General features: G+C 41.8%; 1 protein-coding gene across 2 annotated transcripts in view; it reads right to left on the bottom strand.

The window, feature by feature from the left end:
- AMBRA1 (autophagy and beclin 1 regulator 1) overlaps window positions 1-19709 on the bottom strand; it is a 135565-nt gene that overhangs the window by 66201 nt on the left and 49655 nt on the right. Inside the window, exons 10-11 of one of the 2 annotated variants that reach the window (XM_030948594.1) lie at window positions 19048-19131; window positions 18396-18496 (exon numbers count right to left, since the gene is read on the bottom strand). In XM_030948594.1, coding sequence (XP_030804454.1) covers window positions 18396-18496; window positions 19048-19131 — 185 coding nt within the window. The remainder of the gene's footprint in view (window positions 1-18395; window positions 18497-19047; window positions 19132-19709) is intronic. The other variant, XM_030948595.1, reaches the window with a different exon arrangement.

Below are 19709 nucleotides of genomic sequence, written 5' to 3'. Positions count from 1 at the left end.
CTTTCAGGGTAGTAAGCGCAATTCACCAGAGAACCGAAAATCTTATTTGCAAAACAAGCAGAGCTCTAAGTCTTAGTAATGCTCTTACATCTGTACAACTCAAATGAAGGTCTTAAATGCTACTTTCTTCTTTATAAGAAAAATCCTGTTTAGGTTCAGCTATTTGTGTTCTCATTAGTAATTTATGATGCTTTTACCTGCAGTGGATGGGAAGTTCCTTGGGAAGGCTCCACTGCACTATTGCTTTACACCGTGTAACAGCAGGCACACATACACGTTTAAAGGAGCAAACCACCAGTTGTTTAGGAACCATCATGAAACTCCTGGAATTCTGATGCTGGATACAGTACTGGAATGGCATGTAAAGAGATACAGGTGCTCCATGAAGCTCTCAAGTAAAAATAAGTGTCATGGGTCTAGACAAGTGAAAAGAAATCTTTCTGCAAATTGAGATGCTGCAACATTGAAAGAGTTTAGCGGGAAAGCGTTATGGATATAAAAGAAACACCTATTACCCTTGGCTGAAACAATCTGCAAGCTGTTTGAGAAGTGGGTGGTCAAACAAGCTCTCTCTCTTTTCATTTAGGCCCCTTGCTGGGAAGGATAGTCAAAGCTGGAGTCTTCATATCAGCAAACTGCTGGAGCTGCTAAACTTGTTTTGAGATCCCTTCTTTATTTCCACACGGTAGTGGCATGTGTTAAAAGCATGCCTCACACTACCATATGATTCAGGCAGTAAAACATGTTTCCTTCAGTACAGCCTTTTAGGGAAAAGATTCAAGCACTAAAAATATATTCCAGTCTGCATTTCATTTAACTAATGTTTTGGTTTGACCTTTTCTGCATACTTGCAGCCTTTTATGCGTTTTGTCTGTATGCATTTAAGAACCCCTAACATAAAACAATGAGTAAATGGTTGGAGAAAGGGATTTACACTTTCTTCATGATTTCTATTACAAAATTCTCTGAAATCTTAAGAAATCAGCTATAGAGCCATCAAGCTACTGCCCAGGAATGGGAGTCTGATATCTACTAACTGGAAAATACTGGAAAAATGAAGACAGTCTTTATCTTGTCAGTGTGAAGATAAACAATAATTTGGGTTGCAGGCATTTCTGCATCTGGAGGTCCACATCTACTAAAAAACCAGTAAGATAATACATTTGAAATCTGCTCCAAAGCAACTGATTCTGCAAAGGATAAAGAGTTTTGCAAATTAATAAAGGGCAGGGTGGGGAAAGTAGTGAATGAGTCCAAGACATGCTGATAGATGAAAAGGCAGAAGAGAGCTGAACTCTGCAGTCTCTAGAGAAATGTGTATTCACTTCCTTCACCTCTGAATCCACACATGCAGGCATGTTCACACCCCTGCTTCGTTGTCAATTTCCAGAAATAGAAGGTGACTCTCCAAATCAAAATGTCGTATCTCTCCTGCCAGAATTCAATGAAATCCCTGGCAATGTGAACTAGGAAGGTCTCAATAGCTAATGTGTGGTCTGTGTGTCTGGGGTTCCTCCCTCTGCTTACTCTGCAACTTGTGATGCCTCTGCTCTCTCCCATCACTAAGTCCCTTGCACCATTACCAAGCCTGTCATTAAATGCTTTTTAACCTTCACATCTGTGTTTATTCTCTGCACAAAACCAGAGTGGAATCTGTGCCTGGCAGGCATTTCCTTTTGTAAAACTCCTTCTTCTTTCCTTTTCTGACTTTTCAGAGCATGAAATGTGCCTGCTAATCCTAATTGCTGCAGATGGAGAGTCTCGCAGAGACCAGACAAAGGGGGCATCCTTCCACCAAGCAGCTGTGAGCAGGCACCAGACTCTTAAGCTCTCCGGTTTCCAGAGCTCCCATCTCATTTTGCCACATTTCTGAAGAACACAAGGACAAACTTCCACAAGTAGCTATACCAGAAAGGGGGACTTGCCTTCCAAGACTTATCCTCTCCTGCCTAAATAGCCCTCCCAGCTCAAGAGCATACCTGAGCTTATTGTGTGACCTGACTCAGGGTGGGCAGTCCTCAAATACTGCTGCTATATGTCAAAGAAAAAAGCAAAATCTCTATCTTTTAAGGGTCATTTGCCTGTCTATATCCCAACATCAGCTCTCTTACCAAAGAAAAACTTTTTAAGGTCCCACTGGCACATCCACACAGTTGCCCTTTCCATTAGCAGGGTCTCGGCCAGTAACAGAGGCACTGAGAAACTGAATCAGTATGCTATTAAGACATTTTTGCTGCCAAAAGCCATTGAAGAAGTTGCCTTTCTAGCTTAGTAGTGTTTGGATTCCAGTGTAGCAACAAAAAACTGCTTCAGAGGGTTGCTGCCACTTAACCAGAATATCCTTACCACCCAAGGCTAATGCTTGGCCCCTCCACAGTTGCCACATCGCACTGTCTATGAGGTCTACTGCAGTTCACTCATCTAACATAGATGTTAACATGTATCAGACTGATCCAGTGTTGCCAAAACTGTTGTATATAATTTAAGATAATTGAGAGGTTTTGCAATTTCTTGTCATTGAGACCGTGTGCCAAGAGCGTTGCCACCTCTAGCCCATATATTCCACTCAGGTTATACTTTATCCATCAATTCCATAGTTTGTTAGTGTGGCCACAGTTTTGGTTCACACTAAGTAATTCCCCTTCCTAAGAGGCTCAAATAATGTTCTAACAGCGCTCCCATCTAACCAATATAGCTACACCAACAGACAGATGTAGAATAGACACAAAAATAACAAGTCAAACTGCTTTCTACAGAAAAGCCCTTTCCATTGTGAGTGTGCATTTTAACTACATGAAAACCTATTAATCCAAACAAATCAGCAAGCCAAATTCCAGCTACCACCTCTGCAGCTCTTACTGCAAGAATGTGTGCTTAGCACAACTTGAAATGTGCATGTCTTATAACAAAACACCCATCTGCAGTTGAGAGAAAACCTCAGCAATGTCTTTGTAGAGCACCTGCATGCCTTATCAACCATCACATTGCAAAAATACAAAGTTTTACTAATTCAAGAAGCAGTAGGTTCCCTGGAAGGGTTTAAATTCTGCAGGTTTAACTGTGTATCAGTACAACAACAAGCTTCCACACTGGAGCCACTTTTTGTTGTGGAAATAGCACACATAGTATTAATAGAAGTGCCAAGCACAAAAATGTATTCAAAGGCTTGTACTTGCCAGTGAATGGAAGACTTGCAAAAGTTATTACTATCCTTAAACATATTTCAGGACTGCTGTATTACAGCACCAGCCCTGTGCACCCCCTACCTGTAATGAAAACACTGTGTCAGTTTAGCGACACAGACTGAATCTGCACAATACAGAGCACTAGCTAAACATGTTCAGAGGTGGATTTTCACAGGAATAATATCTTCTGAGCAGGACACATCATAAAGTATCACCAATCTAAAGAACAAGAAGAAAAGGCAGGACAGAAACAAATTAAGCAGACAGACTTGCTGTTAGCTGGCTAAAGCAGTGAACAGACACACAACCTAAAGAAAGCAGAAAGTGAGCAAGCTGAGAAAGCACAAAATCTAACGGGAGTTTAACTCTTGTGAAGGCAGATTAAAATAGATTAAATTTAAAGCATGGTGAGATGGAAAGGAGGAAGCCCAGGCTGGAAGAATGTAATATGGAGACCACATTATTCCAACTGAAACAGAACGAAGTAAAAGAAACCTACAGCAAATAAAGTACTTCACTATCACAATGTTCTGAACACTTTCTCATGGAACACCCACTTTGAGGGTGGTTTGGCATGATGTAGATGACAGCAATGGAAACAAGACTCATTCCTTATTGCCACTAGCTTTAATGCATAAAGCACGTTGCTGCACCCCAGCCAGGGCGCAGGGATCTCTGTTTGAAGCCAATGCAGAGACTCAGGCTCAAGGGGTGACCCAGATCCCAGAGTATGCAGAGCAGCACGGACACAGCACGATAGTCCACAACTTGACAGACCAAGTGTAACTATGTGGAAGCAACCATGCAACATTTGGAACAGTGACACAGCATAAGGGCTCCCAGAAGTCAGGACTCCATCAAGAAGTTTGGCCAAACTCATAACCTTGCAGTGACTTCTGTAAAATCTGTGCCACAGCTCAGCTCATCACAGACAGTTCCAACCCACTGCAATTACAAAACTGACTCCAAGATTAAAGGAGACTACCACTGTATTCCATTGTTTTTAAGAAGTGTTAAAAGGCAAACTCAAAGACACATTCAGAAAAACTAAGGCAGCAGAAGTACTTAGACACTCAGCATGCAGGTCTTGCACTGCACAGTGAATGGATACTTAAGTGGGTTTTATTTCTTTTTTAGGGCAGACTTGACCTTAATCCATCTTGAATTAGCTCATAATGCTTCCAGAAGGTCCTAAGTAGACCTCCCCAAGATGCTGCTGTACAAAATAACCACCACAGCTATTCCATACAGCATTTACAAGCAAAAGTGGAGGGAAATTTCATATGATGAAAATACAGCAATGACAACTGGTTTACAGTAAAATTTTCAATTATACACAATCAAGATTTGGAGTAAGCCAAATCATGCTTTACATGAGGATAGGAGTCACAAACTAAAAAGGAACTGTGGTGAAATGTTCCAGGATCTCACCCTCACAGCAGCAGTCAGAGGTCCAGCTCCTACCACATCAAAGAACCAGCAGTGGTACATTCTAGAAGATGATGAACACTCCAAGCCAACCTCTCAGTCCTAGGATTCAGTGTAAAATTACAGTTCCTAATGACAATTTTATTAGGCCTCACAAGTCATAGGACAGCAGAAGTTAAGCAGTAGTTCACTAAAATCACAGGAGTGATCAGGGAGACTGACATCCACCTACAGCTAGTTTCTTTGCAAGTAGAGAAGTTATGACAGGGCTTTGCCTTCAGCTTTCCTTGTTTCTTGTGTCAACAGACAGACAGGTACCCATGAATAGCGTTTTTCTATGGAACCTCATCAGCCAAGCTGGGCCAGGAAAATATAGAAACACACTCCCCTTGCATACCTTACATAACTTCCACATACAGATTCCAAGAAAGACCTCAGCAAAATGCTTTCTCACCTTACTTTTCAAAATCTTTGTAAATCTGCTCACTCCATTTGGCCTGAGATTTTTCTCTAAACTTTATTATTGAGTCCCTCTCCGTCACAACTTAATATCTTCCAGCCCTTGTCTTCTATTTCATCTTATTATGATTTCCAGTCCATAAGCACTGTCAGTTATTTGTCTCCCCTCAGCCTTGTTTCTCCTGTTCCTTCTTTTCCTTCCACTCTGGCAAAGTACTTTTGGGTTTCCTTTACACTTTTCAGTGTCCTCATAATGGGGTTGTGGGGATGTATATGTACATGCTGGGTATTTGCCTCCTTCTCTCCCTACCAGATTTTGAGCCTGACCCACCTGTGATACCAGTACCCATTCCTCCATCTACTGCAAGACAACACTAATGAAAACTGCCACCAGACCAATTCCCTCCACTACACTTTTCTACTCTGACACCTCGAAGAAGCCTTGGGATCTGACTTGGTTGGTCTGTGGTGAACCAAAAGACAGATCCTCAAACAGCTTCTGTGTGCAGCAACCAGGAGACAGCACATGGATGGGTGCATGCATGCCCACACCATGAATGCTAACACGAACAATTGTTTGAAAGAAGACAAAGTGTTTCTCCAGCTTAACTGAAGCCCACGCCTGCAATCCCAGCTACCTTTGACTCATTCCTCAAACCCTCCCCTCCTCCAGCTTCCATTTGTCTCTGCGCAGAATCTCAGCTGCTTGTAAGAAAATTACCAAGTGACATTACTTCCTCTACCTTTTCAACCTTCCCTTCCCCTCCTGCAATTCTTCCCATAACAGACACAAGCATGTTCCCAGTCCTTCTAAGCACTCCACCAGCCTCTATGATTTTTCCCTCTTTTCTATCAATTTCTATCCCTTGCCATTTGTTGGTAAACATGTGTACGCTCTTCTTCTCCCTCTCACAATACAAATATACATCAATTTCTTGTGTCTCTAAATTTCTCAGTGACTCTGGATCACGGTTTGGATGTCCAAGATGAGAAGAGGAAATGCATTGTCCCATATGTCCTTATTACCTCTAGCTCGCAAACTGTATATGAACTCTGGGCAGTCACTCTTCTTTTTCCGCTCCAGCATATCTTCCATCTCAACTACTACTGAATCTGCTCTACTTCTAGTGATCCCCTTGCTGGTCAAAACCCAGGACTAGTAGTCTTACTATTCTCATTAACTCTTTCTTAGCAAAGATACTAACATTTTTGATTATTTGATTGCTCTTCCCTTGCCTTCTGTGAATGGCTTCTACTTACCACTACCACTCTAACCAACCCCAAAGATGCTGAAAGAGACAACCAAGAAATTATGACCAACTTCTTGCATACTCTGCTGCCAGCCCTGAAGTTATCTAATGGGCCATGAGCCACACCTAACTACTCCCTCCCACCTATTGCTGCAAAACCTGGTGGGTTGAAGCACATTGATACAGCTGAAATTGTACCTTGTTTCAGGCAGTGCTTGAAGCAAGGCAAAGAGATGTGAATCTGGTTCCCAGAGCAGCAAGAGTAGAACTCAGAAGCCAGGTAATGGGGGAACTCGGAGTCCACAGCTGTTATATTTGCAGAGGCTGGCTCACAGCTCTCACTGATTTTGAGCTCTCAGAAACAAAACAGCTCCTGCTTGCCAGGGCTTCTGGATTACAGCCCACACTGAGCTCAACAGGAGAGTGTGTCAACCTACTGCTCAAGAAAGCAAAATACAGCTTCCTTTAGTAGCACGACATTGCATCTCTTGCTTAGTTCAAAACCAGCGCTGAGCTCCTACAGGCACTGGAGACCATTCTCACTTCAGCCACATTCCAGAGGTGATGGGTGCACTCATTTAAAAAAAACAACAAGGCATGGAGGGACACATGTGAGGTACGCCTTTGGATCCTGTTTATATTTTCTAGTGTACAGAATCTCCTGCTGTCTGCATTTACTTTTGAGTTCTGAGGCAAAGAGTTAAAAAGCTAATATGAACTCACCTAGTGCTCTTATCCTGACTAGAGCCTGTGTTTGCTACTGCACAAATGCTGTTTGGCTTCTCTGCTCAGTTTTTTTTCAAGAACTTCCCCATCTCATGCAAGACACTTAACATCTTCCACATTTTTAACAACCCAAAAGCACTGACAAATCCAGCCTTTATGTTTTGGGGAAAGTCTGAAGCCTAAATTTATTTCCTAGGCCCTGCCCTTGCCACAGGCATTTCTAAAACTCCTCCAGGTCCCACACAGGGGGCTACTTATAGCAGCTCATGTTAAGGTAAAATATCCAGGTAAGATAAACCCACAAGTCAAAACTAACTCCGAGAAAGCAAGCAAGTTGTTACTAACCCTGCCAAGATCTTCCCATACATCTTCCCCCACAATCAAGGAAAGCCAGCAGATCAGGAGCATAAAACCAACAGTACCAGCTGAGTAATGACACTATGTGGAGGAAAAACCACTACTGTAGAACCTAATAGCTAACACAACCTTTGATTTTAGGCATTAAGTGATAACAGATTGAGACTTTAATGCTCAATTACAAATAAAACATCCAATGGTACAAACCTATCTACCTGCAAAAGGGACCAGGAGATCATCACATGGCATTCTTACCAAATCCATTATTCAACACACAACTATGTTGCCATAGCAAAAACTTCTTCCATCTTTATGGCAAGGTAGCTATAAAAATGTCTATGAAAATATTCTATGCTGGGTGCAGCAAATCTGTCTTAGGATTTGCTTTGTGGTGTTGGGTCCCTCCCTGCCCCATAAAACACATCAGTGAAAATCATGACTAATCTCTTCAAAGATGACAGCCAAATGTGGCAGGCCACTGAGGATTCCTACCCCTCTGCACAGCACGGGTTCCTGCCTCCCCTCTGCGCTCTGGAACATGGGTAATTTTTTTATTTTTTCCCCTTTTAAGAGGAGGCAGCAAGCTCTGGGAAAATACTTTTATGGCTAAGTGAGTTTTACCACCCACAAAGAGACAGGTCCCCAAGGGGCCTCACCGCCCACAAATGATGAGCACTTCTGCAAAGCCTTACCCATTCTGATATAATGATATCTAGAAATTCATCTCTTTAACAATGCACACAAAAGGAATCAGCCTGCACCCTTCACTTTTAAGAACATGATCACTTCTCTCCAATGCCTTTCTGAATCTCAAAAGCAGCTTTAGATTCACAGCCACCAATACAAAGAAAGGCTTACTGGGACAGTTTGCATGAGAAACCACATTATACAAGCTTTCTCAGAGGCAGTGCTTGCTTCCAGTCCTGCAGCACTTGTGACATGAGGCAAATGGCTGGAAGAACCTCTCCAGCAAAGGGACCCCTGAAGACACCCTATGAAAACTCCTGTACATGTACCAGGAACTTTGAGACCAGTACTACGATCATAAATTTTCCTTTGAGACTAGGCAATAATTTTGCTAGTTTAAACCCCCCATCTACTGGAAAAAAACCTGTTTCAGCAATCAGTTACCTCAAGGCAAATGGTGAACTTTATGTGGCAGAACTTCAAGAAATTAAAAACTGCCAACACCATTGCTCAAGTATCGCTTTTTCTTCCAAGCTAAATTGTTCTGGTATCAGGTTCTGCATCTTTCTATGCCTTTTGTCTATTGTATTAAAGGGTGCTCTATCAGACATCTTTCCCCCACAGCTATATCTAGACCAATCAAGTAACAACTACCTACTACTTCTTTGATTAGCTAAGTACATGAAGCTTATGTCATTCTATAGCTGAAGTTTTCCTCAGCTGATTCTTCCTTCAGCTATACTAAGTCCTTCTGAAATGTAGACACAAAGAGTTGCACGTTGACTTGAACATCATCTGGAATGATGTCAATAAGACTATATAAAAAAGATAACAGTAGCTTCATACTCCCTGATATTGCCTGCCTACATAAGGTTGTAGAGCTGTAGCATCATGACAGGAATTCATATTCTATGCGTTCACCCACAGCTCCCCAAAGCCATTTGCAAAGTCGCTACATTGCCCAAAACAAGACGTCACAAACTGCAAATAGGATATACATTACCGGTCCCAAAGTACCTTATCTCACTCTGGGCTGTAATAATAGTCACAATGGTATCATTGCTTGGATCACCACTGGGAACAAAGCAACAGCAGGAAAGACTGGCCCTCCAAGCAAATAGATTTTGACTGCCACTCTAACATTCCATATTTTACTATCTACAGTCAGAAGTGGATTGACCCCAGATCCCAAACACCTTCTTTGAAAGGTCAACAGCAATTAAGAGAGCTTAACTGCTGGTTTGTTCACATACATCTCTCCAGTCAAACTTGGATATCTCCGAAGATAAGAGACCCCATAATCTCCACATACAAATGGTTCCAGAATTTGACCACTCTCACAGAAAGAAAAAATTTTCTTCAAATGGAATTTCAATATGTGTCCATTGCCTTTTGTCCTTTCACTGGGCATCCCTGAAAAGAGTCTGGCTTTCTTCATTCCCTCAGTTATTTATACATATTGACAAGATGCAGTCCAAACCCTCTCTTCCTAAGGCTGAAGAGTTCCAGGCTGAATCTCTCTCAACCTATTTTCTCAAGTCAGTCTGTAAACCCTTACTCATCTTTGCGGCCCTTCACTGCACTTACTCCATGTCCATGCCTTTCTTGCACTGGGGTCCAGAACTGGACTAAGTACTACAAATGTGGCCTTAGCAGGTCTGAAGAAAAGGATCACCTCCCTCAGTCTGCTGGCAATGCTCTTCCTAATTCAACACAGTACACTGCTGGCCTTAATTTCTGAAGGGTGCGTTTGCTGGCCCATGTTCAAGTTGCTGTCCACAGAACCCCCAGGTCATTCACTGCACAGCTCCTTTCCAGACAGTAAGTCCACAGCCTGTACTGGTGCATGGGGTCATTCTCCCCCAGGTGCAGGACTTGGTATCTCTCTTCACTGAACTTAATGAGATTTGCTGGTCCATTTCCCAGTCTATGAAAGCCCCACTGAACAGCAGCATAACTTTCAGGTTCATCCTCTACTTCTCCCAGTTTTGCTGAGAGTGTACTCTGATCCCTCATCCAAGTGATGAATGAAGATCTCCTCTTCTAGATAACATCCTTTCTGCCATCAGAGCAGGATGTAGCCTGCCTAATTTTAGGCATCTAAGTAACCCACAGCAGAAAAGTACTCTTCCAAAACTCCCTATCTAATCAGTGTTAGATATATTGTCAGCTCCACAGAATATTCAGAGCACCTCCTTTCAGCTCACTGCAGGTGATGAATCCTCAGAGCAGAGGTATTTTTTTCTTCTGCTAACTACACAGGAAGCTTGGCCTCCCAAGTCAGATGACCCCAAAATTACAGTGTAAATACCTCCCATAGTGCACATAGCTGCGGATTCTTATTTCCAGTTGACTCATAGTTCTCCCAATTAACACATTCTCAGACTTAGCAGATTGTGATAATCTATGGCTTGAGTTACAAAAGCATAAAGGAAAGACAAGAACAAAAAGGACTGAGCAATAGTAGGCTTTAAAGTGCTAATAGTATGATTTTGACTCTAGCTACCCTTTACTGTGCAATATTTAAGAGACTCATGGAAAATCTCCACTTGTCAGGTGTGCAGGTTCTTCGCATACAAAAACATTGATACATAAAATCTGTTTCAGAAATTAAACTGATTTTGGAATCACTCAAGCGTTAGAGTACTCTAGTCTCTGGAACCAAATAGGGGATAATATTTTACAAGGGTTGTGATGGAAGTTCATTCCATCTGCCCCACAATCTCTAGTGTTTTGTACTCTTAATGTCTCAACCAAATAATTCAAAATGTACCTGTTCACAGATGTAAACAGAGAACTCTATGTGACCACAGAGCAGGTCTGCTGCTAAGTGGAAGATGTAAGTGAACAGTGACACAGAGCAAGCAGGGCATAATAAGCAGACAGTCAGAGTAAAGTTATTCCATACAGAAAGTACCCCGACACCTTCTGGCTGTTTGTGCTTTTTGTGTATGACAGTGTAAGCAGGAGCGGACAGCAAAATAAGGATGAGTAACTGCTCAGACTCTCAATGCAAAATTTGGTATTTTGAATGGGAGGGAAAGGCTAACTGGAAACAACACACACAAAATCTTCCATCACATAAATGCATATGTTAATGGCTTTCTCTTAACACCACCTATCACCCACTTTCAGGAGACATCTAGATACACAGATAGATACTAAATCCCGTTTAGCTCAGAGGAGTATTTATCTACATCAAAATGAATGCCAACAGCTTTGGTACATTTTTGGGGGTCTCTGCACCGGACTAGCATTTCAGAAGAGATTGCCTGTAGGTCATACAAAGGCTAATTGCATCAACTACCTATCAGCCTTCACTGTGCCAAGGTACAACATCCAGGATGACACAGATTACAGCACCAGAAAAGAGGCAGCTGGACTGCCAATTAAAGCACAGAGCCGGAAAAAACAAACTCACTGGTGTCCTGCAATATAGGGAAAAATTACTTAAGTACTAGAAAGATGGACCTGCTAAGGAAGAATGTAGCATCTGTGGATCAGCTATCTGATCCCAGTGTCACCACAAAGTTGTGTATTAAGAGTTGTTTTCTACACTTGTTTTTTTAAGCGTTGACAAACTGTCCTCCATCTTCTGGGAGATGGATTTAATTTGAAGAATGTGTGATAAGAAGTTCACCTTCTGACCATAATCATGATGATGTAAAATCCTGTAGCCACAGCTACAGAATCCATGAACTGGGAGTCAAGAAGGGATCTAATACTACGAGAAAGTTAACTCACAGTACATGACTTTATTCTGCACATAGGACACTGAACTATCAGGAGATTTTATCTGAGATACTCTACTGTAATTGAGCAGCAACATTAAAAACTTTCATGGTTGAAGGCTGATCTAGGAAAACACCAGCTAGTGAGAGACAAAGACAGATAAGAGCTGAGGTGCTGCAATAAACCTTTGTGAAAGCTCAAGGGCTGCAAGTGTGTTTTTAGAATACATGAAGCAAATTTTTAAGTGAACACTTAGACAAGAGGATGTCATGCAACTGAAGTCTTTGCCACATTTCCAAAATCCTACCACAAAATCTTCAAAAGCTCAAGTACTATGTTGAAGAAACCAACAACTCTGAGGATACCTCTCACCAGTCCCATGAAGGAACATTCCATCATTCCCTCCTGTAAGAAGTTCATTCATTTGCAATTCAGTCATACAGCCTCTTTTTTTCCTTACATTTCTTCATGAAAGGCTGCACTTTCACAGAAATCATAAACTGTTCTCAAGTCTGTGATGAAGGTGACAGGTATCTATAGCTCTCAAGTCACAGAAGAATCTGAGGCATACTTTAAGCCTCTTATATCATTTAGTGTCCACTGACGTAGACCACAGAAAGACCATAAAGTTACCCAAAGCTTCACATCTTTCCATATTTAGCAGTACCAAATAGACTTATAAAAGAAACAAGCAGCATAGAAAGCCACACAGCTATGTTCATTGATTCTATTATTCTACAGAACTCTCTACTGTGAAAAGCAGGATTAGATCAGGACACAAATTCATACAGCTGTCTCGGATGAAAAGGCAGAAGCAAGCCAATATCAATAAGCCAGCGATAGACAGCTAAAGGTACAGATTCAGAATAACACTCAAATCTCAGGGAACTGTACAGAAAATACATAACTACTAATACTGAGAAAAACATGAGTACATCAGAGACAACTGGCAATCAGTCTTCCTACCAACTTTTGCTGGCTTTCTGGAGCTCTCAAGTTATCTTTGTCTTACCCTGCCCAGCTGTGCATCACTACAAGCACATGTGAGGGATGGGAGCATCTCAGAACAGAATTAACAGCATACTGTACATGACAGAACAGGATTAGGTCAAGATGACTTGAGCCACAGGAGGCAATCACACCTGAAATGCCAGAGGAACTGGAGATCTGCCTTCAGCATGGTTTTGAAGGCAAAGAAGCCTTTTATCATGATCACTTCTATCATTAGAGCAGAAGTGAAAGCTTACTGTAGGGCTAACTCAACTTGCAATGGCAACCAAAAGTCTATGCAGCTGCATGTACCACAGGCTCAATGATATCCATTTAGCTGGCTTTAGGTTAGAGCCATTCACTTGTGAACAACAGCCCTAAATACAGCTAGAGTGATTAATAGATTTGGAATGTGCATCAGGAGGCACCTTAACTAGTGCATGTCACTGGTGAGAGGCCATGATCATAATTCTTATTAGGAGAACTATCACATGCTCAATCACATCCTTCCTGCCCCAGAAGGATGACATTACCCATCTTAGCTAATTTTCACCACAAGGAAACTTCATACACTCTAACAATTGTGTGTTAGCAGTTGCTGGCTGAAGAATAGAAATTCACCAGAAGACACGTGACTTTGAATTCTCCCAGGAAGTAAAGCTCTGAAGAACAGCATAGCTTATAGGATTTTGGGAAAACAACAGCCAGACTTCACACTTCGAAATTCTAGACTCCCATTAAATGGATCAACTGATTCTTAGCTTCATCAATAGCCTCAGCCCCACCCCAGTGTAAGAAGGCTACAGACAGCTTGCTTTGGCAACGCCGGCAGAGATATCAAAAGCTGAACCATTATTGCTCTTGTGGCAGGCTATACCCTGAATAGGTGTGGGATATGGAAAAATCTGTAATCAAGCTCATTCTTTGACTACATGTAAGTGTTCAGTCTTTGGTCTGAATTTGTTACCCTGAGATAGCAACGAAATAATTCAGAAACTGTAAATGTAGAATTTGTATCACTCAAACCTTAAGCCCTGCGGAATCTGGATCTCTCCACAAGGTAGAAGACTCAGAGCAACTGTGCTGGATTGTGTTTAAACAGATAAAAGACTGGTGGCAAAGCCAGAACAGATAAACATAACCTACGACCACACAAGGAAAAATATTTTGTTTGTTGAGACACACATAAGTGAATAGAAGCCTATTAAAACAAAGTGAGGCAAGACAGAAGCATTTCACAAAGCTAGGTAACTCCACCATAAACTTTCATCTGTACGTCGCCTAATGAGTAACAGAAATGCCAACAAAATGGTATTTGTGTCAATTTTTAAAGCTTTCTGCAAAGTTCCTTGGGAAACGCTGATTCTCTTCTTCCCCTAAGCTTCCACTGAACTGAAACTAAAGCCTTCTTTGTTTCACTGTACTATTAGCATGTCTCTGTCCATCCCAAAGCAGTCAATTACTACAAAGCCTGAGGCAAAAGTTCACAGAGGGGAACAAGAGGTCACAAGCACTTCAGTGGCAATGATGCAGACCTTTTCTTTTGAATATATCTATGGATTTTAAGAAAGATATTAAAATTTACATCCTGGTCTGTGCTACCAGATGCCAAAAGATATCTGTAACTTGCCCATCACCACAGTGTCCTGCTTCCCAATGCAACTTAGGACAAAGAGAAATTTATTTAAAAAAACAAACAAAAAGACCAAACCAAAACCAACAAATAAATGAACCAAAGAAACAAACAAACAACAAACCTAAACAAAACAGTGGGCAGAAATACTCAGCTTACAGAAACATTTCAAAAAAGCAGTAAGAGGTAGTAAACACAATACTGAGCTGTGTGTTCCTTGGACGTATTAACGCTGCTGAGCTTTGCAGCAGTACTAACTCCCACTAGAAAAGGTGTAATCTCATCCCCCAGAACATCTTTTTGGTATCTCCTGGGAAGTGTAGAAGGGAAAAAGACATTCAAAAAAAGAAGGAAAAAGAAAACCAAACCAAAAATCAAACCCCCACTCTGTTGGCCCACAAATGGCAGAGAACCCAAGAGACTCTTAAGACTGAAATGGCCCCAAGATGCAGTATTCCACCTACATTGCCACATGCAATCAATCAGCCATATGAAGTGAGAAACCAAAATATATTTACTGCTTTCATCATCACTTTAGCAACCAACCACTTCAACTAGCTTTCACTGTATGGATGTTTCCTTGGAGACCACAACTCCATCACTTAGGGCAGTTCACCAAGGAGAGGAGAGTGCAGAGGGTGGCTTGCAGCCCACACTACCAAGAGCCTTAAAAAAGCTGCCAAATGAACTCTCAGGCTTCTTGATGAGTCTTGAAATACAGGGGAATATGGAAGATTGAAAAATATGCTAGTGTTATACCAGTATTTTAAAAGGTTGAAATAGGATGAGACTGTCAGTCTTGTCAACCTGACATTGATTCCAGACAAAATAATGAAAAAGCTGATATAAGACTCAGTTAATAAAGGATTAAAGGAGGACAGTGTAATTACTGCCAATCAATGCAGACTTTACAGAAAAATATAACTTGTCAAACTACCAACACTTTTTGGTGTGATTACAAGTTTCAATGCTAAAGGTAACAATGTTGATGTAATATATTTTCACATGGTGTTTTACTTGGTGCCAGAAAGCACAGTGATGCAGCATTCTGTATCAGCAGAGAGATCTGAACTGCATCAGCAGATAATGAGGCAGGCAGGTGCTACTGGGGTGAGTTGCTCTTCCAGTGCTCCATGCAAATCAGGCTGCTGGCATGGAGATCTCCCTGTCTATCATGTTGACTGGTATCTCTTCATTCTCCCCCTGGGCTCCCACCTACTCTACCCATCTGTTGCCACCATTCCCATGCTTCGCCGGGAAGTGCCTCGGCACAAGGATGGCCACCAGTCCCAACTAGTACAAAGGGCTCTGATTTGACCTAAGGTCTGCCTGGCATGTTAGTCATTTTGCCCAACCCACTGCATTGCTGGACTAGTCCATCTGCAGAGACAACCTGTAATTTTTAGGGGTTCATTAAACTTGACTGTAAAGATTTAGTCTCAAGGCAGTCCTCCCTAGAGTGCAGTGATTGTCTGTGTAACACTTGCGTGAGAATGACACTTTAACAACAGAAAGTTGTTCACATTAAGCAGAAAGCTGAAAGTAAATGGACAGAACTTGACAGCAAGAGCTCTGACATTAAGAAATTTAGTCAGCACACCACAGTAATTCACACACTAAGATCTCCATCTGCTCCTTTGACTTCCTCTCAGCATATAGCAGTAAATGGGGCAGTGGACAGGAGCAGAAGGACAATTGGATGTATTTTCCCAAACAGCAGCTCTCAGTCTTACTTGATCACAGGAGTCTACTGTCAGTTTTTAGAAAACTGTCAAGTTAGCAAGGCAGGTTTTTTTGGTATCTCTTCTCAAATGATGTAGAGGTTACATAAGAAATACATTTGGCATTTTTGCATTTAAACATAATTCAAAAATGACAGTCTGGATACATGGTAGAATGAAGCAATTCAAAGCATTCAAGCTTAGATTAGCCTTTGTTAATGGGAAAATAGATGATTTTTTCCTCAGCCAAGGGTGTTAACCTCACCCATAACTACTAGGCCAGGGTTAAAGTACTTTTGAGTTTGAATAGAGGTTTTTCAGCATGATACTGAAGAAAGAGCTACCACAAGCCTTGGCACAGGCTAAATATAAAGGAAAGTATACTATCAGCACTGTAACTTTCAATGGCTCTGAAATACAATACTGAAAATTACAATGCTGCTGACCAACATAACGGGTATAAGAAATTCTCTGGGTATTCCACAATTGCAACCTCATCTTCTAGTTCTTGCCTGTCATGCCTCCACCTAATATTTGCAATTTCAACTCTCCTTTTTTCCGCAACATATGAACAAGTTTTTGAGCTTGGATGTATAAAAGCATTTTGAAAGCTGAAAGCATGGGTAAAATAAACCAAATACTAAACCAACAGAACACAAGCAGTTAATGCATTTGAAGAATAAATTTTATATTTAGGTCAATGAAAGCATTTACTGTGGAGTCCCAGCCATTCCTACTGTGAGGTTCCACAACACTGCCAGAGTGAACAAACCTTGCCTTATGAAGGCTAAGCACAGCATCACACAGAAAAGACTGATCTTGATTTTTGAAACTTCCATGATTACAGTTTCTGTCTTTGTTATTCTTGGCAGATGTGCAAGAAACAGCAAGCATATGTGTTTTGGAGCTCAAATTCCCCAAAAAGCATAGATGAAAAAGCCAGGCTATTTCCCAGCCACAGTGGAACAGGCAAACTCCAAGGAGGCCTGGAGGAGGATGAAGGCAGGTGTCTCCAGCAAAGCTGGGCGACACAAGAGTTCTGCAGTGTTGCCTGGCAGCAAGTAATTATCTGCCAGTGTGCTGCTTCCACGTGCCAACAGCCAAAGCCCACACAGGCAGCAAGCACAAGCAAGTACATGTGTCAGCTAACACTATAGGTTAGTTCCGCTGTTTCCTAAGGGATACAAGCACAGGTCCTTTGAATGAGACTTTCGCTGAGTTCTTACGACTCAACGGCACTGGGAACCACTCAGCCCAAAATGTCCAGGGAGAGAGAAGTCTGGAAGATGATGGAAATCTATTATCAAAGACAAGACCACTGCCATATTAAACCAGCACTGCAAAACCAGCAACAGTTCTACCCCAAAATTATTGGGAAATCTCCAGTAAAAACAGGTTAGATAAATCCTGTCAAAAATGGCTTAGGCATAGTTGATTGTGCCTTAGGATAAGATAAAGAGTCATGCAGCCTCTTGAAAAACCTTTCAGCACTCCTTTCAGTGATGGTCCTAAAGGAAGGAGAAAAACCACATCCCAACCTACCTGTCCATACATCATCTCTTGTTCTTCCCCAAGCTCCAAAATTACTCCCCCACACCGGGGTTAATTACAGAGCAACTCACACCCAGCCAAAAAAGACTCACCCTCAAGATATGTGTCATCTATAACCATCTCATTCATGAGCTGCCAGACTGCCATACTCCTCCTCCTCTTTCCCCCACCTCCCTTTCCACCTCCGCTTGCCCTCTAAGGCTCCCAAATGCCTGTGTGCTGTATGTGGTGGCAGCTGAGTTTCTTAATATGCGCTTATTAAGATCCTAATTGAATCCCACATTGCCTTGTGTGCGTCTTCCTAGCCGGAACATGAACAAGGCACCCTATAATTCAATTAGAAGGACCTGCAGCAAGCTGATCATTAGTCTGTCAGGTTGTTTAAAAAAAGACATCTAGGAATAGGGAAAGAAGTTAAATAAAGGGAGAATTGTTAATACCCGTCCCCAATTCATGCAGACACTTCCACACATACCTGAAGCATGGAATCTGCAATGCTCAAGCACTTGAATGACAGCTTACTACACCAATCCAAAAGTCCTTTCTCTTGCTTCAGACAACTTAAATAGAACCTCAAGAGGTGGAATTAATTTTCCTTATCAATCCTTCTCTGTTCAGATTCATGAGAAAATACCACTAATATACATGACTACTGCAAACAAGGAAATCTCATTACCTGCCAAGACCCTGTTGACAGAGGAATGGGTGGCTAAGCCAGGCTGTCCTCGTTCATGGAAAATCCCAGCATAAGGCAAGTACTCTGGCAGCAAGAAGCGTCTGCAAAACAAAGAGAGTAAAACATGGAGAAAGCCATCCTGTGTACTACAGCCCTGAAGAGCCACTGCAATTGCTTTGAGGAAATATGACTACATTCCAGCAGACTACAGGAGAGGGAAGGCTGGAATCCTCTGCTAAGCCAACCACTTCCCTGCTTCAAACAAAAAGTAAATTACAGATTAGATCCTCCTCTGACCAACGTGGCTGCAAAGATCAGCATTAAACAAATCCTCTACCTCCCACAATAGTTTCCTCATCTCAAACCAGCACATTGTGCTGAGAGTCTCTGATAAGATTCTTTTCTCCTCCTATTCTGCCTTCACACTGTGACCTCAACGTGTATGTAAAAAGCACTAAGACCATGCTATCTTTCAAACATCACAGGATGAGCAGCTCATACTAACATGCCATCCTGGGAGTCCCAGAAAATGCAAACCATGGATAAAGAAGCCCTGTCCAAGAAAAGGAATCCACCTGAAAGAACCAGAGAGCTGTACTGCTGGTACCTCCAGGATTTCCACACCTTTTGCTCTTACCCATAGATGCCTTACCTCGGGACAAAGCGCCCCAGCGACGGTGCAGACATGCGGGCATTCCGGGGAGCTCGGTGCCTGGATCGGTCTCCATTGTCCCTTCAGCAAAAGAAAGAAAATTACTGTACATTAAAAATACTATGTAATAAAAGTATTTTCCAAGAAAACAAAACACCAGTGACACCACCTAGTCAACCTGAGTATGCTACAGAGATTCAACGATTCTTATGCTTCCAATGTCCCAAATTCACACAAGTAACTGTACCAAATCCTCTGCCTGTTTTATGTAAGGGTAACCTTAAAGTTCACTTTCTTCATTGTTTGACAGTGTCTCAAAAGTATCAACAAAACCACAGAGAGTCAATGAATCAATGTCAGCACCTGAGGAAATTAAAGAAAAACATCAGAATTTTGACCAGGAAAGCAAAAGGCAAGCTCACCCCAGTCCTCAGAAGAACCTGCTGTTAGTCAAAGAGATGTGTTAAAGTTCACATTTTCAATCCCAGGAGTGCAGGCAAAAAAGCATAATCTGCAAACTATTCTTTTGTGTTCCTTCCCTGAAGGTCCAGTTTAAGTGCCACCAGATCTTAAAACTATCTCACTTTTGTTAAGCTCTTCCAGTTAAATCAGAAGTGTTAGGTGGTGTCAGACAAAATTGCATCTCCTTAACAACATCTCAT

Source organism: Camarhynchus parvulus, chromosome 5 (assembly GCF_901933205.1).
Source record: "Camarhynchus parvulus chromosome 5, STF_HiC, whole genome shotgun sequence".
NCBI classification, from domain to species: Eukaryota; Metazoa; Chordata; class Aves; order Passeriformes; family Thraupidae; genus Camarhynchus; species Camarhynchus parvulus.
Note: the sequence above shows the minus strand (reverse complement) of the source record. Positions and strands in the feature narration are given on the sequence as shown.